Here is a 27726-nt window from a genome sequence, read left to right on the forward strand (position 1 = left end):
GAAATACCATTGACGTCCTCAGAATTGAGTTCTGCAGCTTGGAATATAGCAATTATTTCCTTCAATTGCAGTATTTTTTATAACATGTACATCGGCTTAATCCAGTCAATATAATCAGTATCTTCTGTTCTCTTGTTTCATTGGATCCTCTGAGGCTTCTTTATTGATGTATTGATCATGTCTTTCTGCACTTGATGTTTTCACATTCATGCTTTCAGCAACAGCCTGTTTTCTGTCAATGTGGTTTGTTGCACCCTTTGAGTGTGTTTTCACTCTTTTTCTGCTTGGAAAGTGATGCCAAATGGTGGAAGATTTAACAGCCGGATTAAAGGCTACATTATGAATGCTATCCTGGTGGTCATAACCATGTTTAGCCCAGATAATGGGGTGGTTTTTTACCCTGTGTGACAGGAAATCATCTAACCTATGGGTTTGTGTTTACCATCAGAATATATTCTTGTTCTCCTTGCTGGTGTGGCCTAACATGGTTCAAACCCCCATATCTTCTCCATCTTAGAGTTGGGACTTGTAAACGTAACAGCTCCATTGTACCCCATTGTAGTGTTGATTCACAAATCAAGTTACTGTAACTGTTAAATCAAGTTGTTTTAATTTCATATCCCTTTGCAGGAAGGTGATGGCACCAAGTCTAGAACCTTATCTTCACAGAAGCTCTCCCCAAAATGGTGTTTTCTGGACTGTAAGTATCTTTTTGAAAGATATTGTACGTAGTAAAGAAACATTCCATCACAAGTACTTGTTAAAGGCCTTTTAAAGGACTATTTCTTGTATTACAGTCACAAAAATTCTTGAACAACCTTGTAAGTTGCTGTCCCCTTAAAACAGTATTTCCAAGGACGAAATGTGGATACAGGGTTTGCCACCAAACTTAAAGAGAATCCAAAAGCAATAAAATACTGAACTTTGGGATCATCCTTACATGGTACATGTCATTTTTAAAGATGTTATTTCATAGTGGTTTCGAAATGAATTCTAATGTAGATCAGTTGTAAAGCAAAGCTGCATTTATCATCAGCCATAAACCCCAATACAGGTGCAAAGCTATTTTCCCAATCATCCAAGTCTTAATTCCCATCATCAATATCTTAACCAATCTTCAGCAATGCATGACAGGAGAAAATGACTCTTACCCAGGGAGTAATAAAAGTACATAAAGTCATATGTCAAATGTCTGTCTCAAACTTGTGTTAAAATACGGAACCATTTATAACTTGATACAGCCTTTATTAATTCTTTGGCAAGGCTGATTATGAAAGGAGAGAAAGAGCTATTTCCTTCGATCCGCAGATCTTGTCAAAAAAGTAGTGCCATTCCTGCTCCTTAATAATAAGTTGAAAGAAACTTTGTGTGTTTGTTTAGGGTCTTGCAGACCCTGGTGAGAGGAGTGTGATGTAATGTTTATTGAAGGAATCACTCAGAGCCTTGTGAAAGGTGATTATTACGTGGTGTTTATTTAGGTCATTTTGAAAGCCTGAAGAAAGAGGAATATGGTAGAGGTAAAGGGCGGGGGGAGAGCAGTGATGAATTCAGGATCTTGGGTAAGACCTATGGAGAGGAGGGGACATGAAAGAGTATTTATTCTGTCTAAAACTATTAAGAGTTGCAGTAATTATTCAGGATCTCAGAGTCTGATGGAAGAGGGATGTAATATACTATAGAAGTATTTAGCCTTTTCAAGATCCATTGTGTGAATGATACCTAATGCAGAAGTTAGCCTTTTTAGCCCGTTATATCTGTACAATGACAAAGCTACCTCCACTTGCGATTCATGGATTCATGTTACTTCTCTGTCCATACTACATACTTAACATTTTTATTCTTTGGCCAGTTTGCAGATTTCCTGTTATCAGCCCAGTTACCGAAAGCTTCTGACAGCCCCTTGTGCTGCTGGATTATATACTCCATTAATTCTCATAAGGAAAATTTTGTTCTAATTTTTCTCTGTGATCTTTGAGCTATACTTGGCTTCATTGCTTCTAGTACTGAGCTAGTGCCTATTTGCTGACCAGTAGAAATATTGTTTATGCTTTTAAAACTTGGAATAGTTTTATTAGAACCTAGATCACATCCTCTAAGTTAATACTGTGATCAGACTTTGAGTTTTTCATTGCAAGTGCCATATTATTGTATCTACCTGATCAGCTTCTTCATGTCTCTGCTCTATAATGGACATCAGTACTCTGACTTAGCAAGTATTTTGTACCATCCCCTTGCTTTTGTATTCAGTTCCTCCTTCAATCAATTCATATTTAAAAGCATTTTCCACATCCAGATATTTCTCAAAGGGTGTATTTATTTAAACAGAGTACACTTCAATTCACTTTTGTTTTGAAATTTAGTGTTTTCTTAGGGTTGTATTGTGATTCTTATTCCTTTCCTCAATACCACCTATCTGCCCTCTCCTCTAAACTACTTCTGTTATCTTTGTCTTACATTTCTATCCCTGACAGTTTGCTATGAGAGGCCAATTTTGATGATTTTCCCTCCTTTTTTTGGTTGATTGATCTGGCAGGGCAATGGCCTTTACAAGCAGAAACAGGGATCAATTTTAAGGTGCTAAAGTGCTTAAAATTATCATGAGGTAAGAATCTACTCTGAAGGGTACCCTGAATATCACACCTCTGCCAATGCAACATTGCATTCGAGGACAACATTTCATATTTGCTTGTGTTATTGCCTTCATTTTATCTCCTGGTTCCTCCTTTAATTTTACTCTTCATTGTGCTCATCATGCAGTTCTGATCTCTGCGGCAGTCTCTGCCACATTGGTTGTAATATTGTCAGTCAAACTCAACCCATCTGCTGCCTCGTCCAGCAGCATTCCCCGCCAGTCAGTCTGGAATAAAGGCTCCGCTTATCTTCTGTCACAGAAGTTCTGGCAAAGATCACTGGATTGGGGATCCTGGCTGATTGATTTTCTCTTCCCCCCCCCCCCCCAGTCAGAGGGATGAGGCAAATTACTCTCACCTTAGATAAGGCATTTGACCCAGGACTTCCCCTCTTGGTACGCATGCTGAAAAGGCTAGATGCTATGTTTTGATTCCCTAGTACTGTGTAGCTTCAAAGGCCAGGGTGGAAAGTAAAAGTTCCTTTTCAAATTGAATAATTATTTATGGCAAACAAAAGTTAGTTAAACATCAGAGTAATAAACATCAGGGGTCCCAGCAAAATTATCAAAGGGGATTTTGTCTTTGTTCTATTCTAGGAGGGAAACTATGAGCAAAACTAAATACATACTGGGAGAAGAGAGAGAAAAAAGTAGTCCAGATGTATGGAAAGGGGACTTAATTTATGAAGTACTTGGGGAAATGAGCCAGAGATGTAGAAGGAAAATTGTACAAAGCCATGTCAGCAGTCGAAAGCAAGAGAATTTATTTTAATGATGCAATTAGGCAGAGTGAGTCACCACACATGGGTGTAATGAGCAAAAAGGAAAGAAATAGTCAGAACTCAGGAGAGGGGAGTAAAGTTTGAGGGCCATGACCAAATAAAGTACATCAATGTTTAAAGTATAATACATGGCAGAGCACTTTGTAAAGAATGCATCCTTAAGGAGGAATGAATGGGTTTTCAAAGGCGAGGGGAGGAAATCCCAGAGACCTCTGGATAGCCTGACTTCCCCAGTATTACTGAGAACTCTGATGACAGGTTATTGTAACACAGCACCATTTGTGGGATAATTTGGGAAGTCCAGCACAGTCGGCCTGTCCTGCTTACTGTTTCCATTGTCCCCTTGGAGTTAAAAACTTTTATAGAACTATTAGCACCACACATTCTCAAGCTCACAGCGCTGATCTCAAAACTTCACTGCTTTCTACCTGGCTACTCTGAAACTAAAGAATTGAACTAGTCCTAGAATTGTCCTTCATAAAGTCACCTTTTTTTCTAAATTCTGTAACTTCCATATTCTATCAATATCTTGCCACAGAAAGCCTAATATTTTTGTCACTAAAATTTATGATCTTTGGATTAACCATTCTCGCTTAAGTTGGAAAAAGAGATTTACATTTAGGCTTTTCATGACCTGAATCCGTCCGAAAGCACCTTGGAATCATAGAGTGAAACAGGCCATTTGGCCCAGTGATGCCCTACTCATCAAGCCCCATTTGCACTATTTTATTCTCCCTGATCTCCCATCATACCCCTCAGGTTCTACCATCAACTATCATGCTAGGGGTAATTTACAGTAATGAACCTACCAACCCACAGATCTTTGGGATGAGAGGAAACCCGAGTAACCAGGGGAAACCCATCGAACGTGCAGACTCCACAGTGAGAGCACTGCGGAGGTCAGGATCTGTGGTTGTGAGACAGCAGCTGTACCACCTCCACAAGTGTGCTGTACGTTTATAACTAACAAAATGCTTTGTTGTTCTTCCCTTAACTTCCCCCTCTCACTTGGATTCACTTACACCCACTGATCCTTGGCATGTGGCCAAGTGGTTAAGGTGTTGGTCTAGTGACCTGAAGGTTTCTAGTTCAAGCCTCAGCTAAGGCAGCATGTTGTGTCCTTGAGCAAGGCACTTAACCACTAATTGCTCTGTGACGACACTGGTGCCAAGCTGTATCACCCCTTGCCCTTCCCTTGGACAACATCGGTGGCGTGGAGAGGGGAGGGGAGGCTTGCAGCATGGGCAACTGCCGGTCTCCCATACAACCCTGCCCAGGAAACTTTCCAAGGCACAAATCCATGGTCTCGTGAGACTAACGGATGCCTCATCCATTTCCCCATCCTCCTTCCGTTATACAAGCCTCTGCACTTCTGCTTTCCTGTTCCGATGAATAGTCTCGACTCAGAGCATTGACAGTCAGTTTCCCTCTATAGATGATGCCTGATCTGCTGAGTTCCTCCAGCATTTTGTATGATGCTTCAGATTTCTAGCATCTGCAGTTTTTCTTGTGTAACAGAATACTCCTGCAATAACATCACTGCTGTGTAGGAAACATGTGCATCAATTTGTTTTGAGCCAGTTCCATCAAATAACAATGTGATAATGATCATATATTTTGTTCCTGCCATGTTGACCAGCTGTGAAGATAATTCAAATCAGTTGTTATGGGTTCTTTAACTTCCACCTGAGAAGGCAGGCAGGCAGGCAGGGCTTTGGTTTAATGTCCCACCTTAAGTGTGTTACCTCTGTTGTGCTGCACTACAATTAAAGATGCACTTGGACTTCAAATGGAGTGTCTGACTCAGACACAAAATTCATCCTCAGTTCACACAAAGAGCAAGTCAGAATCTTTTCTTCTCTACCAGTAAAGTCATATTTACATAGCATTTTTAACACAGTAAACTGTGAAGGAATTTCACAGCTGCCTTATTAAGATTTGACATGGTGGGATGACTAAATATAGGGCAGATGATCAATAGCTTGGTAAGGCAACTGCCCTGCCTGTGGCTGCAAAAGACTGCGGAGAGTTGTGGACACAGCTTAAACATATCACTTCCATGGGCTGTACTTCATGCTGCTCCAGTAAAGCAGCCAGCAGAATCAAAGACCCCAGCCGCCCCATGCATTCTCTCTTCTCCCCTCTTCCTTTGGATTGAAGCCTGAAAAAGCCGCAAAGCATGTCCCACCAGGTTTCAGTGCAGCTGTAAGGCTATTGAATGGTTCCCCGGTAAAGGAAGAAGAACTCTTCACTGTACCTTGTTACAATCTTGTAACTTGTTTACCTGCACTGCACTTTTTCTGAAGCTGTTGCACTTTATTCTGCATTCTGCTATGGTTTTCCCTTGTACTACTGTACCTTTTCACTGTGCATGTGTCAAATTAATCAATAAACCAGGCAGCTGGGGAGTGCAGGATCGGTATTCCGGAGCAGAAGACAGAAGCGAGGATTGAGAAGCGATCTGAATTCTAACATGTCAAACTCTCAGAGGATTTTGGCACTGGTGGCAGATACAGAGGAAGGAAAATGAAGATGGGAAAACCAGAGTAGGAGCTTTAAATTGAAGAGATCTAAACCAAGAGCACAAGGGCGATAGACTACCAGAGCCTGCTGCAAGTTTAGGATATGGGGAGCAGAGGTATGCAAGAACGCAGTTAGCACAACGCTTTACAGCACCAGCTGTAAGATTGAGCTTCGATTTCTGCAGCTGTTTGTGCATCTTCCCCCAACCTCTCTCCCCACCCCCATGACTGTGTGGGTTTCCTCCCAGTGTTCTGGTTTCCTCCCAAATTCCAAAGATGTATGGCTAGGTTTAACGTTTTGTGAGCACGCTATTTTGGTGCCAGAAGCATGACAAGACTTGCAGTTTGATTTAACTCAGACAATACATTTCACTGCATGTTTCGGAGTGCATGTAACAAGTTTGATGGAAACCTCTTTGATGGAAGGGATAAGGTGGTTAAGAGAATGGAGTCTCTCAGACTGTCAACAGGCCATCTCCATAAACTGCCTGTTCTCATCTAGTGCTGGCTTCTATATAGGTTTCCCTGCTTGGAATGCCTAACCTCAGCACACCAGACTCTGACTGTTGTCCTGTAGGTCTGGTACTCTGACTTTGATGTAATTCTTTTATCTTTAAGTCTAATGCTGGGCGTGGAGTTGAGAGTGGTTTGTAAAAGTGCCAGTCTCTCCTTGAGATTATGCTTTGATCACCACATTTCCTTCTGCCCAAAAAATATATATAAACTGTCTCTTCGAGAGAAGGCATTTGTTAAACTCTGATTTCCTCTGTCCTTTCTGGTGTGAGTACTTGGATTCAAGACCTTATGCCCTCTGGAGTATTGTTCCCCTTTGGCATTGACAAAATGTATGCCCTCATAAATTACTATACACCTTTGACCTGCAGGGTCAGTCAGATAGAATCCTTTCAGTGAGCCTGTGGGAAGCAGCTCTCCAGCTGAGCTTTAGTCTGCTGAAATACTGCACTTCTTTCCTTCCAACCTTTTGCAGTTTCCAAAGTAAAACACAGTAATTCTCAAGAACTGATATGGTTCTGCTGATTTGGCAAATTAATTGATTAATGGGATGTACAATACTAAATGTTTTTTTAAAAATAAATATGCATTATTTGCCTCATTTATTGCCCTGTAATGAGAATTTGACACCCATGAAAATTGAACACTTGTAGCAGATATAACCTCAGCTGCCTGAAAAACAGTGCAAGTGTAGCTGCTTAGTTGAGGTTACGGTTAACTCTCAGTTGCTGAGAGCAATTTTTTTTTTGTTTACCCTTAAATATGTCTCCTCTCGAGTAACAGCTGTGCCTAATTATACGTCTAGCCCTGGCAGGAGGTTCAGATTTGCTAATTGCTGCTCTTTCACTTGCACGAGCTTCCCGTTGTCCTGAGACTTGGTATTGGGGCAAATCATTGCCAGCAGCTCACCCTGGTGGCCTATAATCACTTAATGCTCTCCTGAGTGTCTCAGTAGTTGCTGACTTGCAAAAATGAAATCCTGGAACCACTGCTGTGCTCAAACTCAGGATAATTAAAGGTTCTCTTTATTATGTGGGAAGAGCTGAGGACAGACCTGACCGATAGCTATGTATTGGTGCAACTAGCTTTAAGCTAGGCTCCAGTGTACTGCAGGCAATACAATCTTCATTCAGCCTCTTCCTCCAATTTCAGCTTGTGTAATCTAGGTCTGGAAGGTGAATGCATTGTCCAGATTTGTTGAGTCTCTTTTTTTTGCTGGTCGCATGGGGTTACTCGGGTATCCACATTACAGCTAGTAAATAAAAATAATGTTTAGCTGTCACTGAGCACATGATTTCAATGCTTACTCCCCAGCAATTGTATAGGAACTTTAACCTCTTGATACATTTGCTCTCAAATTTAGGCAAGTGCTAGTTGATTAGGAATGCTTTATTTCATTCTTAAATGGTGAGAAATAGCTGTTAAGGGCATGTGCATGTGAAATACATTTACAAGTTGTAAGATGCTTTTTATTAAAATAAGTGCACATGGCCCTTGTGTTGGCTTTGGCACTCCCGTGACCAGCAAGCAGCCTATGTTCAACAGCAAGCTATCCAGCAGGGACTACGTTCTTCCTGCAGTTCAAGAGTAAAAGGATTATAAAATTAATGAATGGTAATGAGGGGAAATAGTATCAGCAAATTCTGAACAGTGAGAAAACCAAGAAGCACATTCCCCTTGTCCAATCTCAATGTCAGTTTCTTCTCAGGGTTATTAATATGACCCATTTTCTATTTGTTAGGGAAGCATCCAGTTTCCCTTCTTATGGCTGTGGCATATTTCCCCCAGTACACTACCACACTGAAATAGGCCCTTTAGCCCATCTCATCCATGCCTGTATAGTCCTGTTGATCTGCACCTGGTCCGTGGTCCTCCATAACTTTCCCATCCACTTACCTATCCAAATTTCTCTTAAATGTTGAAATTGAACCTGCATTCACCACTCACGCTGGCAGCTCATATTGCCCTTAAACAATTCACCTTTCACCCTTAACCCAAGACCAACCTCTGGAAAAAGCCTGCTTGCATTTACCCTGTCTATACCCTCATAATTTTGCATACCTCTTATCAAATATCTCCTCAGTCTTCTACATTCTAGGGAATAAAGACCTAACCTTTTCAATCTTTCCCTATAACTCAGGTCTTCAAGTCCTGGCAACACCATTGTAAATTTTCTCTGTACTCTTCCATTCTTCTTCTTATCTGTCTTGTAGATAGGTGACCATAGCTACACATATTACTTCAAATTAGGCCTTAGCAATGTCTTGTACAATTTCAACATAACATCTCTTATATTCAGTCCATTAACTTACGAAGGCCATTGTGCCAAAAACTTTCTTTATGAACCTATCAACCTGTGCCACCACTTTCAATTAATTATGGACCTGTATTCCCAGATCCCTTCGTTCTACTGCACTCCTCAGTGTCTTACTATTTACTGTGTAAGTCTTACCCTGGTTGGTTCTCCCAAAATGCAACACCTCAGACTTGTAAGCATTAAATTCAATCTGCCATTTTTTTAAAGCCCACTTTTCAACCTGGTCCGGAGCACACTGCAAGCCTTGATGGTCTTCCTCGCTGCTCACTACACCCTCAGTTTTGGTGTCATCCACAAATTTGTTGATTCTGTTTACCATTTTTTTTCACCTGGATCATTGATAGAGATATCAAACGACAACAGACCGAGGACCAATCCCTATGGCATACCACTCGTCACAGGCCTGTAGTCAGAGAGGCAGCCATCTACCACAACTCTCTGACTTCTCCTATGAGGCCACTGTGTAATCCAGTTACTTACCTCATCATGAATGCCAAGCAACTGAACTTTCTTGATCAAACTCCCATGCAAGACCTTGTGAAAGGCGTCGCTAAAGTTCATGTAGACAACATCCATTGCCTTGCCTTCATCAACATTCCTGGTAACTTTGTTGAAAAACACTATAAGATTGGTTAGATACAATCTACCATGCACAAAACCAGATTGACCATCTCTAATCAGTCCCTGTCTACCCAAATACTTAAATATCCAGTCCCTTAGAATACCTTCCAATAACTTTACCACTACTGATATCAACTCACCAGCCTATAAATTCCTGTCTTATTCTTAGAGCCTTTTTAAAACAGTGGAACAATGTTAGCTACCCTCCAATCTGCCATCACCTCACCCATGGCTAAGGGTGTTTAAATATCTCTCCTAGGACCCTTGCGATTTCTGCACGACTTTCCCACGGGGTCTGAGGAACCCCTAATTTGCCTTAAAACATCAAACACTGACTCCTCTGTAATCTGTGTAGGGTCCGTGCTGCTTTGCCTCTCTTCGATAGACTCGGTGTCCGTCTCCCAAGTAAATACAGATAGAAAAAAATCTATTTAAATCTCCCACATCTCTTTCAGCTCCACATATAGATTACCACTCTGAAATTCCAGAGAACCAATTTTATCCTTTGCTATCCTTTTGCTCTTAATATAATCTGTAGAAGGCCTTAGGATTCTCCTTCACCATTTGATAGAGTAACCTCAAGCCACCTTTTAGTGTTTTCCTTCTTAAGTGCCTGATTTCCACTTTGAGACTTCTCTTGCATTTCTTATACTTTTTTTTCTCTCATTTGTTCCTACTTGCAATGCACCCTTTTTTTCTCTTAACTAGGGCCTCAATATCACTCGAAAACCAAGGTTCCCAAAACCTGTTATCCTTGCCTTTTATTTTGACAGGAGTATGCAAGTTCTATACTCTTTGACTTCCGGTTTTGAAGGACTCCCACTTACCAAGTACACCTTTTGCCAGAAAGCAATCTATCCGAATCCACTCTTGCCAGATCCTTTCTGAAACTCTCAAAATTGGACTCGCTCCAATTGCGAATCTCAAACTGAGGACCAGACCTGTCCATTTCCCTAACTACCATGAAACTAATGGCATTATGACAAAGTGTTCCCCTACACAAACTTGTCACCTGCTGTGTCTCATTCTCTAATAGGAGATCTAATAACTCTCGAGTTGGAACTTCTATCTACTGATTAAGGAATGTTTCCAGAATACATTTAAAAAAACTCTTTCCCATCCAGCCCTTTTACAGAATGGGAGTTCCAGTCAAAACAGTATGCGAAAAGTTAAAATCAGCTACTATCACAACTTTATACTTCTTACAATAGTCTGTGATCTCTACATATTTGCTCTTCTAAATCCCACAGATTGTTGGATGGCCCATAATATCCCATTAACATGGTCATACATTTTATTCCTCACGTCTACCCATAAAGTCTCACTAAACGAGCTCTCCAGTCTGTCCCAACTGACCAGTGCCGTGACATTTTCCCTTACTAGCAATGTCACCCCTCACCCTTTAACCCCTCCTGCTCTATCATATCTAAAACAATGGAACCCCAGAACATCGAGCTGCCAGTCTTGCCTCTCCTGCGACAAATCCACAATATCATAATTCCACAAGCTGATCCATGCTTATCTGCCTTTTCTACAATACTCTTTGCATTGAAATATATGTAGCTCAGAATATTAGTCCCACAATGCCCAACCTTTCGGTTCCTGAATTTGTAAGTAGTTTTAACATCTTTCTTGACAATCTGTTCTGGTGCTCTGATTCCCATCCCCCTGAAACTCTAGTTTAAACCCCCCCCCCCACCCCACCCCGTGCAGCACTAGGATATTTGTCCCCTTACAGTTCAGATACAAACCGTCCCTTCTGTGCAGGTCTCACCTTCCCTGGAAGAGAGCCCAATGATCCAAAAATCTGAAGCCCCTTTCTCTTGCACTTGCTCCTTAGCCATGTGTTAAACGGTCTGATTTTCCTATTTCTGGCTTCACTAGCGTGTGGCGTGGGTAGTAATCTTGAGATTACTACCACCATGTGTAATGATCTTCGTGCCAGTGGGTCCTGACCTCCGAGGCCGAGAGAGTGGGACTGTCTCCATGCTAAGGCTTTTTCACTATAATATCTTTCACGCACAGGTCCTTGTGTTGTGCATCTTCGTCTTCTTCCTTGCGCTTCGGACTTCGGCCTCAGAAGTCATATGCGTGCCCACAGATGTTGACTAAGCAACACGTTCATCTTCCTCGGACTTCGAGAGACTACAACTACTACAGCCCTGGAGGTCCTGTCCTTTAACTTGGCACCTAACTCCCTGAACTCACCTTGTCAACCGTCCCACCCACGTCATTGGTACTGACGTGGACCACAGCTTTGGACTGTTCACCCTCCCCTCCCACTTGAGAATGACCTTGATTTGAGATGTCCCTGACTCTGGCACCCAGGAGGCAATGTACCATCTGGGAATCTCATTCTTGTCCACGGAACCTCTTTCCTGTTCCCCTAACCAACAAATCCCCTATTATTACAGCTTGCCTCCTCTACCCCCCCCCCCCCCCCACCCCAAACCACTGAGCCAAACTCAATGCCTGAGACTTGACTGCTGTGGCTTTCCTCTGCTAAGTCATTTCCCTGTTGTTGAAGGGAACAGCCACAGTGGGTATCTACACTGGCTGCCTATCCCCTTTCCCTTCCCTGACTGTCACCCAGTTACCTGCGTCCTATACCTTGGGTGTAACTAACTCCCTGTATGTCCAGCATATCGATCCCGTCGCTTACTGAGTGATCCAGAATTCATCCAGTTCCAGCTCCAGCTCCTTAACGCAGTATGTTAGAAGCTGCAGCTGGATGCAGCTCTTGCAAGTGTGGTCAACAAGAACATTGGAAGTCTCCCTGCCTTCCCACATCCCGCAAGAGGAGCATTTCACGATCCTGCTGGCATCCCCACTGCTCAAAGTGTTGCAATAAAAAAGAAAAGAAGAATAAACAACAAAAAAAAATCTACATATGGCCCATGCCTCTCCTCGCTGAAGCCTTGATGAGGTAAAGCCTCAACTCCCTATTCTAACACTGGTCCTGTCACACAATGGCCGCTCCGCTTAAACCTAAGTTCTTTTTATTGTACGCACAATCCAATCTCCTGTCAGAAACTGTGGCACGTAATATATTGGGACATAGAAAATAGTACGTTATGGCATGGTATAAGCCCTTCGATCCATGAATGTGTTCCAACCTTATAACCAACACTAAAGTCAATCTAACCCTTCCATGCTTCAAAAATTTCTTATTTTTGTATTATCCATATGCCTGTCGAGTTTCTGTTTTGTATCTGCAATTATTTTATTACATTTTACCTACTTTGTAATTAATTCTGGCCTTTCTCAATCACATCCCAAAAAGTTTATTTTGAATAATTAAGGTGGGAGTTTTGTTCCCGTGTGTTTTATTTTATTAAATATTTATAGTTTTGCTTTGTATTTTTCAAGCACACAAGGGTGAACTATGACTGGAAGTGCCTAATGAATGTGTGGTTCTGATGTGTGATTTCACCTGGAAGTGGTTGGAATTGCATTCTAGTCTGGAAAAAAAAATCAATGCAGAGTTGCATAGAGCTGTTAACAAAACAGCCCAGGGCATCTGATTTTCTATGCTGTTATCTTTATCATCCTCCTTGGAGGTCATCTGGGTCTTCAGTTTGAAGTCAACACCATTTGTCAGTCTGGTACTGACTAGAGTTTATTGATCATGCTGGCTTAATCTCTTGAACGGGGAATGTCAACTTGTGTAAGATTCAGGAATGAGCAGTTACTGTCTTGGTGAAAGATGAATGAAAGGGGATTTAAAATGACCATGATAAATCTGTGCCATAAAGAATTGTTTGAACAGGATGTGGAAAGTGCAGGACAGTATCGTGTACAACAGTGAGGTGTGCGGTCGCTCCCCAGTCTGGGTGCTGTGATATTGACAGACCCTCTTGAGCTAAAAAAACATATGGAGGGTTGGGGGGGGGGGGGAGAAATAGCTTCATCAATCATGGAATTCTAAGGAACTAGTGATAAATTGGTGTTGCCTAAAGATGCCAACTACTGTAAGACATCTACCTTTTCACTTTGAGATGACAGGGACAGCACAAACTATGAAAGGAGTACATGTTTTCAAAAATGTAGATAAATTAACTACTCTCTGGTTAGACAAGTCAAAGGTCATGAGGCACTGTAAAAAAAAAACTGAGCGGAGGATTTAACATTCAGGGGAGTGTAATTCGATGATTAGAGTTTGTGGAGCTAATGAGAACAGAGGAGATTTGAAACTGGCTAGCAGAAACTCTTGCTAGCAAATAAGTGTCAAAGAGCAGAAAGCCTGGTTTGGATAACCCTAAAACAAGGGGATTTAGAACAACTGCAGAAAAGGTGTGTGCAGTGAAGGTGGAGTCTGAGAAATGGACAGATGCTGGTCCAAGCTAAGTGCATCACTTTTCACAGCAGTGGGATGTGCCAGAGGGTAACGAAGCCAAAGATCACCAACTAATGTTGAGGAAAGTCTTTGTAAAGTGGCACAGTGAAATGTGAAGCAGTGGAACCCCTTGATGGAAACAATAGTTTGAAAGTGCAACCCCAGAGCCTTGCTTTTGCCAAGTCCAAATTTAGTGCTGCACCGAATCTCTGTGAATTTATCGAGCCTTCACCTTTATGACTCTTTCTCTAGTTCTAAACAGTTGTGATTATATTACAACTAACTGTCTTGGTCTTAGATAGTGTGAGAGGTCCCTGTCGTCTCTGTTTCCTTATCCTCTGCTGTGACAAAGGCTTGTAGAGACACCACTCTTGAATTCTGATTTTATTCTATATTTTTGAGTTCTGGGGGATATTTCTCAACTATCTTGCATTCTGTAGGAAGTGCAATTATTAATAAAATTACTAAAATGGAAAGTTCACCATTTAGATTCCAAGCAAAGCAGATTGTAGCCGAGGAGTTGTGCCTGATGTTTTAGTAAGTGGTCCTGGCAAAGAACAGAAAAGTTTGATCTCCTGTTACTCTTGAAAGAAACTCACTGTGTTAAACAAACACTGCTTTTATTGTTATTGTGAACAGATGTTCAAAGTATGAAGAGCCATGTGAGGATAAGTACTCTCTTTGAGAGTCTGAGGTCTGGGTCTGTTGCTTTCCTTTCACCCTCTAAGTACTGGATAGCCTGTGCTTCTGCTCATTGCTACATGCACCTTTCTTGGCCAAAACCTGCCTGAATAGTTTTGAAATATTTATATAATGAACTTAAGATATCCTTGCTTCAGAGTTTGCCTTGCTTAGGCCATAACATCAGAACATAAAAGCACAGATTATTTGGCTGCTCGTGTCTGCTGCACTTTTTCATAAAATCATGACAGATCTCTTGCCTCAGCACCATTTCTATTTACTAACCCGACAATCATTGCTCCCCTTAATGGCAAAACAATTACATCAATCTATCCTTGATCTAATCAATGACTGCCCCTCTTGTTGTGAAATTTCAGACTCTCTATCCTCTGAGTGAAGATTTTTTTCCTCACATTCACACTCACTGGGCAGTTTCTTGTTTTGAGACTTGATCCCTGTTCTTGGTCATTTCAGCCGGGCATCTATTAGAGATTTGTACTGCTCAGTGAGATCACCAGTCATTTTTCTGAACTCGAGAGCTATGAGCACTGCCTGCCCTTTGCTACACTCTCTTTATCACAAGTACATACTTCCATAGTTAAAATGACCAGACTTGTATGTAATACTCTGATTTGGGTCTCTTATTGGGGTTGCTACCTTGGAGTATCTGGAAGAAATAAACTGAATATTTGTGTTGTTTTTGGGAACAACTGAGGATTATTAATTTCAGCACCTTCAGTCCAATTTCAAATACACATGACACTTGTAATTCAGATTGATTTTATTTAAAAATATTTCCAGGCTTTGGGATGGATATTGCTTTCATGGTTCTTTGCTCCTTAAGAATTATAAGAATTATCTCCTTAAGAATATTTCATCTAGTCAGTTGAAATATATTTGTCATATTAAACTTCATCCATCCATGAATCCTTTTTGCAATTTGGATTCACATTTCTGAAACTGAAAGATAGGCAGAATTTCTGCCTAATTAACAGCTTGTATTGATCAAAGTGAACAAGCCTACAATTCTGATATAAGAATTGTATCAGAATCTCTAATATTTCTCACTGTTACACTTCAGGTTTCATTCTTCAGGATACTTCTGTTCTTGCCTAGAGGTTGTAAATAGAGCATATCTGCATCATTCTGGGCCCCATTTCATATTAATAACTGTTCTTTTTGATAGAATACCCATTAAAATTCCTTAAAATTAAACATTGCATGAGTTGAGAACATTGATTCTTGTGTGGTTATAATACAATCTCAGTAGAAACAGGATCTTCCACCATCGTTAGTGGGGAACCAGTTGGCTCGATTTACAGAGGTTTGCAACTCTTGATAAATAATTTTTACCAATATAGAAAAACAGTGGGAAATCTAGGAAGCTGTACCAGAGCTGACCGCATCCTTGTAGAAAGAAAGGTTTACATTTTGAGTCATCTGTGTATGTTTATAGAAGGACAGAAGTTATTTCTCGGAGTTGTAATTCTCTTTCTGGGCATTCAGCTGTGACCGTTCCTGAGTTTTGTTTTGATTTCATGCACCACAATACTCAGGGCACTATCTCCTGACCTCCTCGTAGTGCACTTTGCTTTCTAGTTTCAGAAAGACAGTCAATTTATGTTGCGGATAAGCATCAAAATAAAGCTGCCCAAACTCACTGCAAATAGTATCCTTTACTGAAAAAATCAATACTTAGCGGCGACCCCCTTTCTGCGCAGGTGAACCGGCTCACAAATGGCCAGCGCGTAGGGGGAGACTTTGGTAATGCAACTCTGATGTCATTTCTGCCCGGAGAGGGCGGGCGCTAGGGATTAAATGCCAGCACCGCGAAGTTTGAATAAACTAGTCTCTAAACAACTTATTGACTGAGTGTCATTATTTCAGTGCTGTGTGTAGCACATCGCTACATTGGTGACCCCGACGGTCCAAACGGGATTTGGACCAAAGATGACCGACTCTTCATCTGTTCACGCAGTTTCGCTAAAACTGCCGACCTTCTGGATGCTGCGACCACGCGTGTGGTTTAGCCAAGCAGAAGCCCAGTTCCAGATTCAGCAGATATCTTCTGATTCCATGCGTTACTACCATGTGGTGAGCGCCCTTGACCAGGAGACGGCCGCCCAGGTTGCGGATTTCATATAGTCGCCCCCGGGAGAAGGCAAATATGAAGCATTCAAAGCACTGCTCACAACACAGAGTCAGGAGTGAGGAGGCCAGTAAACAGTGGTGTTTCTACCACCAGTGGTGGGGCACAAAAGCCCGCCATTGTTGCTCGCCCTGCAAGGGCCAGGGCCAGCTGCCGCTAATGACCATGGCGGCTGGCCACCAGGACAGCCTCTTGTATGTCTGGGACAAACAGTCAGGACGCCGCTTCTTGGTCGACACCGGAGCGGAAATCAGCGTCTTGCCCCCAACGGGGTACGACACCTGCAACAGGAAGCCAGGATCCACCCTGAGGGCTGCAAACGGCAGCACAATACGGACCTACGGCACCCACATAGTGCAGCTGCAGTTCGGCGCCAGCCAGTTCACGTGGGACTTCACACTGACCGCCGTGGCCCAACCACAAAAGACTGGTACATGCTGAGACTTTCCAGACGTTCTCCCTGGGTGAAGCCAAGTTGCCAGCCCCACACCTGGACTTCATCACGCTGTCGGACAACAAATTTACCAGAATCCTGGCGGACTTTCCATCAATTCTGGCACCGCAGTTCACGACAGCCATGCCCAGACACAGGGTACAACACCACATTCCGACCCCGGGACTACCCCTCCATGCCCGCGCAAGAAGGCTCCCCCCAGAAAAGCTCCGCCTGGCGAAGGAGGAGTTCAAGAGGATGGAGGAATTGGGGATCGTACAGAGGTCCGACAGCCCATAGGCCTCCCCCCTGCACGTGGTGCCCAAAGCAGCTGGGGGTTGGAGACCATGCGGCGACTACCGCAGACTGAATGAGGCTACAACACCAGACCGCTACCCCGTGCCGCACATACAGGACTTTGCAGCAAACCCGCACAGGGCAAGAATATTTTCCAAAGTAGACCTCGTCTGGGGATACCATCAAATCCCGGTGCACCCTGAAGACATCCTCAAAACAGCACTCATCACCCCGTTCAGCCTGTTCGAGTTCCTCCAAATGCCATTTGGCCTGAAAAATGCCGCACAGACATTCCAGCGGCTAATGGACGCGGTGGGACGCAACCTGGACTTTGCGTTCATCTATTTGGACGACATCCTTATAGCCAGCAGTAGTCGCCAGGAGCATCTGTCCCACCTCCGCCAGCTCTACTCCCGCATGAGTGATTTCGGCCTCACGATCAACCCAGCCAAATGCCAGTTCAGTCTCAATACCATCGACTTCCTAGGCCATGAGGATTACCAAAGACGGGGCAACACCTCTGCCCGCCAAGGTAGACGCGATCCGCAACTTTGCCCGGCCCAACACGGTCAAAGGCCTGCAGGAGTTCATTGGTATGGTGAACTTCTACCACCGTTTCCTCCCCTCAGCAGCCCGTATCATGCACCCTTTGTACACCCTGATGTCGGGTAAAGGCAAGGACATTACTTGGGACGAGGAGGCCACGGCCACTTTCGTTAAAGCCAAGGAAGCCTTGGCAGATGCCGCGATGCTGGTGCACCCCAGAACAGACGTTCCAACCGCACTCACGGTGGACACATCCGACACAGCAGTCGGTGGGGTGCTGGAGTAGCTCGTCGAGGGGCGCTGGCAACCCCTGGCGTTCTTCAGCAAGCACCTACGACCACCCAAACTCAAGTACAGTGCTTTCAACCGGGAGCAGTTGGCACTGTACCTGGCAATCCGGCATTTCAGGTACTTCTTAGAAGGCAGGCCATTCACCGCGTTCATGGACCACAAACCGTTGACCTTCGCGTTCAGGAAGGTGTCCGATCCCTGGTCGGCTCGCCAGCAGCGACATCTGTCCTACATCTCCGAGTACACGACGGACATCCAGCATGTCTCGGGAAAGGACAACGTCATGGCAGACGCACTCTCCAGACCAGCTGTCCAGGCCCTGTCCCTGGGCTGGACTATGCAGCACTGGAGGAGGCACAGCAGGCAGATGATGAGATGCCCAGCTACAGGACCGCAGTCTCGGGTTTGCAGCTATAGGCCCAGGTGAGAGGGCCCTCCTGTGCGACGTGGCTACCGGCCATCATCCCCATCATCCCGGCAGCCTGGAGGCGTGAGTTTTCGACTCCATACACGGTTTGGCGCACCAATCTATCAGGACAACCGTCCGGCTGTTCTCCAGCAAGTTCGTGTGGCACGGATTTCGCAAGCAGGTCAGTGAATGGGCCAGAATGTGCGCGCAGTGCCAAACAGCCAAGGTGCAGTGGCACACTAAAGCCCCGCCGCAGCAGTTCGAACCCACCCACCGGAGGTTTGACCACATTCATGTGGATATCGTGGGCCCCCTACCAGTGTCCCGAGGAGCGCGGTACCTCCTAACTATGGTAGACCGGTTCACGAGGCAGTCCCGCTCACCGACACATCTGCCAGTTCCTGCGCCCGAGCACTGATTGCAACCTGGGTAGCACGCTTCGGGGAACTGGCCCACATTACCTCCGACAGAGGCGCCCAGTTCACCTCCAGCCTGTGGGTTGGCTGTGGCCAGCCTGTTGCGAACGCAGCTGCACCACACTTCTGCCTACCACCCACAGTCGAACGGACTAGTGGAACGCTTCCTCCGTCACTTGAAGTCGGCTCTCGTGGCCTGCCTGAGAGGACCTAACTGGGTGAACGAGCTTCCCTGGGTCCTGCTTGGAAGTCGCACTGCGCCCAAAGAGGATCTGCATGCCTTGTCGGCCGAGTTGGTGTACGGCGCACACCAAGTCGTCCCAGTAGAGTTCATCCAGCCCCAAGCGGGCAAGAGGAAGAACCCGCAGCAGTCCTGGACAGGCTACGCGAAAGGCTCGGCAACCTGGCCCCCGTACCAACTTCACAGCTCGGACTAACCCTGATCCATGTACCCAAAGAACTGCAAAACTGTAAGTTTGTGTTTGTACGAAGGGGCGGACACCCGGCACCGCTACAGCGGCCGTACGATGGGCCGTTCAAGGTGACCAACAGCAATGTGTCCACATATGTTCTGGACATTGGGAGGAAAGAGGAGGTCTTCACGGTGGACCGACTCAAACCAGCCCATGTGGACTTGGCGCAGCCGGTCGAGGTTCAGGCACCGCAGCGCAGAGGCAGACCTCCCAAACGACCCACTTTCTGCACAGGCAAACCGGCTCACAAATAGCCACCGCGCGGGGAGAGACTTTGGTAATGCACCTCTGACGTCATTTCCGCCCGGAGAGGGCGGGCGCTAGGGATTAAATGCCAGCGCCGCGAAGTTTGAGTAAACTGGTCTCAAAGCGACTTACCGACTGCGTGTCGTTATTTCAGCGCTGTGTGTAGCACATCGCTACAACTTCACATTGGCATAGCGTTTTATACATAGTACATTTTTCCAAGACTTTCACCAACTTATTCAAAGCAGTGGCCAGTGAGTACCCTTTTTAATTAGATACAAGATAGTGAAAATAAAATATTTGTACTGCTTAAGAGGTGCATTGCAAACTCCATTATTTCATATGCTATATGCTTCATTCTTCATGAACTTATTCCATTCCTGTATGCTTGAATCAGATTTTTACAGACATTAGGTTTCCTCATTCTGCTAAAACTTTTAAGCGCTGCATGTGGTCCCTGTTTTAACTAAGATATTTGAGGCTAAGGTCATGGCGTGAACTGGATTTGTGTCTTATTTGTGTCTACAGGCAAGGTATAAAATAACTTCCATCAGCTTTTCAGACTTGGTCAGATGACTTCTGCAAAATGGGCTGTAATACATCAGTATGTAGTATCGTACTTAGCATTCATATTTACTAATGGAAGTCATCAGTAAAATGAGGGTGCCTCATTGCCTTGCCGTTTCATCTGGTGGTCTGAGGATTGATTACAGAGGCATGTAACATCTCCGGTTGATTTAAGGATCAAGATGTCTACTGTGAGAACCCCTCAAAGCAACACAGGTGAACATGCACCTGTGGAATCTTCCTCTGTCATCCTCTATTTTGTGAAATATGTATAACAGGACAACTACTTTGTTTTTTAATATAATGACCTTGTTTCTTAAAAAGGTGGATTACAACATGGTGAGTACTTGGATAAATTGCTAACTCAATTCTATCATCAAAACAAAAAACTATTGTATTGTACTTCAGCTGTCTGCAAATATATGTCCTTTTACCTCAAAAAAAATAAAATCTAGGATTGTTGGAATAAGTGTTGTGAATTTTAAGCTGTTAGCTTAACAAGTGGTAAAATTGTGAATTGAAAATATAACGCAGAGCTTTTAATCATATTTCTAGACCAGTGATGGAGATGACAATAAAATGGCACAGTACAGAACAAGCACCTTTATTTCAAGGCAGCATTACACTAGGAAGGAATACCTGTAATGTTATGGATGCATTACCAGAATTAGTGTATGCTCAAAACTGTGACAGATGGATTTTATACAGGCAAACATGAAGTCATTCACTTTGGACCTAAAAGGGAAAGAACTGAGAGCCTCCTAAATGGCCAAAGGTTAGAATCTTGCGAAGGCTGACGGTCCATGTAGGATAATGACGTTTTTTGGACAGGTGCAGAAAATAATTGAAACAACCTTGCAATGTTGGTTTGACAAGATCTGCTTTGGAAATAAAAGCAGTTGTTGAAAAACAGCCAGCAGATCAGATAACGTTTTATAACCATGGTCATCTTTTCAGACTGATGGCTTTTCATAACAACTAAAATGACTTGGAAACGAGCAGGTTTTAAACTGCACTGAGGGGTAGAAAGGAATGTCTGTGAGAAGTTAGATATCCTAAATACTGCATGTGGTTGCTCAGACTGGTGAACGTTTGCTCATGACTGATTACCTGCATCAAATGTAAGGCGATGTAAATAGATGATAAGGGAGGAAAAAAGACAACAATTATGTGCTAGATGTATGTTGGTAAAGCAAACCATCTGTAGATACTGAAAATCAGAAATAAAAACAAGATGTTGAAAGTAGATTGGGCATCCCTGAATCTCTTGATCTTCAGTCACCTGTCTCCTAACCGCCTGTCACTGAGCAGCCCACCAGGAAGCTGATGCTGCTGACTTCAGCTCAGAGAGTGGGCACTATGCAAGGCCACAGAGTTACTGCTGAGGGCACTGCTTGCCAGCCAAGCTTCTTGTTATTGTCTACTCATTCATTGGTTTAGGTGGAAGGAAGAGCTATATGCTAAGCATCTGGTAAACAAAAGTCTCAACATGTTGTAAGAAAAATGGGGAAATCTGGCCGATTTCCCATTTCCGGGGTGGCAGTTCTCAGTTAACGTATTATTAATAATGGAATTGATGGACCATCACTTCAAGTCAAGTCAAGTTTACTGTCATTTCGACCATAAACTGCTGGTACATTACACAGTAAAAACGAAACGATGTTCCTCCAGGACCCTGATGCTACATGAAACACAAAACTACACTAGACTATGTGAGACAGCACACTACACTAGACTATGTAAAACAACATTTAAAAACTGCACTAGACTACAGACCCAGACCTGCACAGGACTGCATAAAGTGCCCAAAACAGTGCAGGGCAGTACAATAATCAATAAACAAGACAATAGGCACAAGTAGAGAACAAATTACAATGTAATAATAAATGATGTAGATGTCAGTCTAGACTCTGAATATTGAGGAGTCTGATGGCTTGGGGGAAGAAACTGTTGCACAGCCTGGTCGTGAGAGCCCGAATGCTTCGGTACCTTTTGCCAGATGGCCGGGGGGGTGGGGGGGTGGGGAGAAGAGTTTGTGAGAGGTGTGCATGGGGTCCTTCACAATACTGTTAGCGCTGCGGGTGCAGCGTGTGGTGTAAATGTCTGTAATAGAGGGAAGATTGACCCCGATGATTAAGTAGAGCAGCAGTTGGTTGTCTAAGGTAAAGAACGTTTGAAAATCAAGATCATTCTGGCTTCTTCCCCCTTCCTTTCCAGTCCTGATGAAGAGTCTTGACTCAAAACATCGACACTTTATGCCTCTTTTTAAATGCTGCCTGGCCTACTGAGCTCCTCCAGCATTTCTTTGAAGATCAATACCTCAAGTCTGGAATACATCCCTGTCCTGTCAGTATCTCTGAGTCAAAGGCTACCACAGCAGGAGCTTTAAAGTAGTAGAACCTCACTGATAATGTCCCCACAAAAACGTTCAAATTCACCAATGGGATAAATGAACCAATGTCAGGGTCCTTTCCCAGGTAAACAACCCCTTCCCTGATGGATTAATTACATCAGTCAGCACCAACAAGCAGTTCTCATCATTCATATGTCCAGCACCAGATTTCATAATCAGATCCTGTATTCCGTGTTTAGCCTATTTAGTGGGAGCAGAAAGCAGCCTGGCATATATGGCAGGAAGAACGCAGTGTCACCCAAAATACTCAACCATTCACACCCTCAAGCTCACTTATGATAGGGGTTGCACGTCCAGCACTAGCCTCGTAAGATCCCTGAAAACCAACAAACTGAAGAGGAAGCTTTTTAGACTTGATCCAGAAAGATTACCCCAGAAGCTGACAACTGAGGCCACCTCTGCACTGGAAGTTTGACTTGCTCTCTGTTATCTTTAAAGCTGATGTGGGTGCATGGACTTGCACCATTGTTAACTTCCCCAAGCTTCAGGCCATTGTAGACCACACTCATCTAGATCTCTGGGACCTCTTTCAGAACTTGATCCCTTCTTGACTCAAGGGGATCCACTCACCCTGCATCCATGTTGTGTTGACTATCAGAGAGACTTCCTCCTGCTCAATGCAAGGTGTTTGCATGGTTCTTTCATTTTGAGGCATTAACTGTAACACAGTCCATATGGATAGATACTGGGACATAAACAATCTCTGGCAATATCCACTGCTGTGTAAACAGCTCAGCTGACAGATTTACAAATAGAATGTCACCAAGATTTCTTTCTGTTACTCAGCAGATGGTCTTCAAAAATCAAAGTAATTTAGGCATGTACATGTATGCACAAGTGCATTGAACAAAAGCTTATTTGCAGCACCATCACAGGCACATAACGTCAGACACACAACTTATACAAGAAATACATTCGTGTTTCTGTACATTCTGCTTGACAGTAACTGTGACCACAGCCTTAGGCACATCTCAAAATATCATCAGGTTTGTTCCATTCTCCAATATAAAAAGAAAGTAATCTAGCCAATAACATAACTGAGTATACCAAAAGTTGTTTTCAGATATATAAAGAGTAAAAGAGAGGCAAATGTGGACACAGGACTGCTGGAGAGGTTTTAAGGGGGGGAAGCAAAGAAGTAGCAGATACATCTCAATATTTTGCATCAATATTTGTGGAGGACACTAGCTGCATGCCAGGAACTAGAGTGTGTCAGGGGCAGAAGTGAGGATGTCACTATTACCGACAAAATGCAAGTGTGGAGGTGATCAGAAACCTGAATCTGTTCTGCAGGCATTGGTGTTGGGTCCGCTACTTTACACATTATATGTTAATGTTCTAGATAATGGAATTGACGGCTTTGTGACCAAGTTTGCGGATGATACAAACACAGATGGAAGGGCAAGTAGTGTTGAGAAAGCAGGGAGTCTGCAGAAGGATTTTGACAGATTAGGAGGATGGACAACAAAGTTGGAATCCAGAGTAGGGAAGAATATGCACTTTGGCAGTAGGAATAACATTGTAAACTGATTTATAAACGGGAGTGAATTCAGAAATTGGAAGTGCAGAGGAACTTGGGAGTCCTCGTGAAGGATTCCCTGAAGTTTAACTTGCAGTTTGAGTTGGTAGTAAGGAATGTTATATTCATTTCTAGAATTAAAAGCAAGGATGTAATGCTGAGGCTTTATAAGGGGTGCCACAGTAGTGTAGAGGTTAGCACTGCACTATTACAACTCAAGGCTTCAAAGTTCAATTCCAACATCCTCTGTAAGCAAGATTTTACCTTCCTTCCTGTGTGCACATGGGATTCTTCCGGGTGCTCCGGTTTCTTCTTGCAGTCTAAAAATATATCAGTTAGTAGGTTAATTAGTCATTGTAAATTGTGCTGTGATTAGGCTAGGCAAAAGTTGGCAGGTTGCTGGGCAGTGCAGAGCAAAGGGCCAGATGGTCCTATTCTGCACTGTATCCATAAATAAATAAGGCATTGGTCAGACCGCATTCTAAGAAAGGATATGCTAGCATCAGAGAGAGTCCACAGGAGGTTTATGAGAATGATCCGGGAGTGAAAGGGTTACTATATAAGAAGCGTTTGGTTCTAAGCCTGTACTTGCTGAGTTTAGAAGAATGAGGGGGATTTCATTGAAACCTAAGAAATATTGAAAGGCCTAGATAGATGGATGTGAAGAGGATGTTTCCAATAGTGTGGGTGTCTAGGACCAGAAGGCACAGCCTTGGAATAGAAGGCCTTCCCTTTAGACCAGAGATGAGGAGGAATTTCTTCAGCCAGAGAGTGGTGAATTTGTGAAATTCATTGTCAGACAGTTAAAAACCTGAATCAAATGCTGGAAATCCAAAGCAACATACACAAAATGCTGGAGGAGCTAAGCAGGTCCCGTAGAATCTATGGAAATAAACAGTTGACATTTCAGGCTGAGACCCTTCTTCAGGACTGGAAAGGAAGAGGGAAGGTGCCAGAATAAAATGACCATAAGACATAGGAGCAGAATTAGGCCATTTGGCCCATCAAGTCTGCTCCACCATTTTATCAGCCCTGGTCTCCTGCCTTTTCCTTGCATCCCTTCGTTCCCTGACCAATTAAGAATCTATCAACTTTTCCCTTAACTAAACAGACAAAACTTGGCCTCCACAGCTGCTTGTGGCAATGAATTCCACAGATTCACCACTCTAAGGCTTTAAAATGTTCCTCCTAATCTCCATTCAAAAAGGAAGCCCCTCTGTCCTAAGGGTGTGTCCTCTGGGCTTAGTTTCTTCTGCCATAGGAAACATCCTCTCCACATGCACTCTACCAAAGCCTTTCACCATTTGATAGGTTTCAATGAAGTCCTCTCTCATTTTTCTGAATTCCAGTGAATTCAGGCCCAAAGCCATCAAACGCTCTTCATATGACAAGCCATTCAAACCTGGAATCATTTTTGTGAACCTCCTTTCAAATCTTTTTAGTTTTGGCACATTCTTTCCAAAATAAGAGGCCCAAACCTACTCACAATACTTCAAGTGAGGCCTCACCAGTACTTCAGATTCAGGTTCAGTTTATTGTCATTTAAAAACCACAAATGCAATGCAGTTAAAAAATGAGACAACCTTCCCCCAGAATGATATCACAAAAACACATGGCAAAACAGACTACACCAGAAAATCCACATGACATTTGGCAATCCCCAATCCAGAGTCTGGAGAGGCTGCTGCGTATTAATATCGTGCTACCATCTTACCATCTTTATAAAGTCTCAACAATATATCCTTGTTTTTATATTCTAGTCCTTTGAAATTAATGCTCTAACATTTTCCTTCCTCACCACAGACTCATCTTACAAGTTAACCTTTCAGAAATGCTGAGCAATGTCCCTTAACGCTTCAGTTTTTTTTGTACATTCTCTACATTTCTTTCATTTCTTCTACCAATGTGTATGACCATATACTTCCAACACACTGTATTCCATCTGCCACATCTTTGCCCATTCTCTTAATCTGTCCTTCTGTGTCTTCTCTACTTCCTCAAAACTACCTGCCCTTCCACCTATCTTTGTATGGTCTGCAAACTTTGCAACAAAGCCATCAATCACATCAAGTTATTAACATATAATGGAAAAAGAATCTGTTCCAACACAGAACCCCATGGAGCACCACTAATCACCGGCAGCCAGCCAGAAGTCTCTCTCTATATTCCCACTCTTTGCCTCCTGCCAGTTAGCCACTGCTTTATTGATGCTAGAATCTTTCCTGTAAAACCATGGGCTCGTGGCTTGTTAAACCAGCCTCGTGTGGCATCTTGTCAAGGGTCTTCTGAAAATCCAAATACACAACATCAGCCAATTCTCCTTTGTCAATCCTGCTTGTTAATGCTGCAAGGAATTCCAACCGATTTGTCAAGCAAGATTTTCCTTGAAGGAACTGCTGACTACAGCCTATTTTATCATGCACTTCCAAGTACTCCAAAACATTCAAATCCAAGGTCTTCCCAACCACTGAGGTCAGACTAACTGGACTATAATTTTTTCTCTGCCTCTCTCCCTTCTTGAATCATAGAGTGACATTTGCAATTTTCCAGTCTTTGGGAACCATTCCAGAAAATAGTGTTTCTTAAAAGATCATTATTAATGCCTCCACAATCTCTTCAGCCATCTCTTTCCGAACCCTGAGGTGCCCACCCATCTGGTCCAGGTGACTTATCTCCTTTCAGACCTTCCAGTTTTCCAAGAACCTTGTCCCTAGTACTGGTAACTTCACACACTTCATGACCCCTGACACCTGGAATTTCAAGCATATTGCTAGTGTCTTCCACAGTGAAGACTGATGCAAAATTCTTATTCAGTCCATCCACCATTTCCTTGTCCCCCAATACTACCTCTCCAGCATTGCTTTACAGCAGTCTGATATCCACTCTCACCTCTCTTTTGCACTTTATTTATCTTAAGAAACTTTTGGTATCCTCCTTTCGTTTTGTCCGCATTTTACATTGTAACTCATTCCGTGAACTTTGCCCCGTCAGCACCCTCTCCTCACTACACATTGCCTCTGTTTGTAAACCAGCTACCATAACTTCAGCACTATTATCTGCATTTCCTACAAAACTACTTGTATTTAAATACAGGCAGCTCAGGACACTAGTCACACCATGCTCAACATTTTATATGGTAATGTATTCTATGTTCAGTGTCAGATGGGAACACTTGGGACAAAATTCACACCATGAAGTTGACATTTCCTTTAATATTTTGCCATTGTGATAAAGTACAGAGTCAGGCCTTTGGCCTGTCAAGTGTACACTGACTATCAAGCACTCATAAACATTAGCCTAACACTATTCCTGTTCTAACTGCATCCACAATCCCATCAACTCCCCCTACATTCTACCACTCACCTACACACTGGGGACAACTTACAATGACCATTTAACCTACCAGTCTTTGTCTTTGGGCTGTGAGAAACAAAAAAACGATGCATCTGCAGGTAACTGCAGTGACAGTGTGTGTACCCCACAAAGACAGCACTAGAAACCATAATTAAACCTGGGCCACTGAAATATAGGCTGCAATTCATTTAGTGGTGTGGTATTTCCTATAG

At 43.3% G+C, this 27726-nt stretch overlaps 1 protein-coding gene across 5 annotated transcripts in view; it reads left to right on the forward strand.

Annotated features, from left to right (window-relative positions):
- dgkza (diacylglycerol kinase, zeta a) overlaps positions 1–27726 on the forward strand; it is a 473329-nt gene that overhangs the window by 287124 nt on the left and 158479 nt on the right. For all 5 annotated transcript variants that reach the window (XM_059975478.1, XM_059975480.1, XM_059975477.1 and 2 more), the window contains one exon: positions 631–700. In XM_059975478.1, the coding sequence (XP_059831461.1) occupies positions 631–700 (70 nt within the window). The remainder of the gene's footprint in view (positions 1–630; positions 701–27726) is intronic.

Source organism: Hypanus sabinus, chromosome 7, assembly GCF_030144855.1.
Source record: "Hypanus sabinus isolate sHypSab1 chromosome 7, sHypSab1.hap1, whole genome shotgun sequence".
NCBI classification, from domain to species: domain Eukaryota; kingdom Metazoa; phylum Chordata; class Chondrichthyes; order Myliobatiformes; family Dasyatidae; genus Hypanus; species Hypanus sabinus.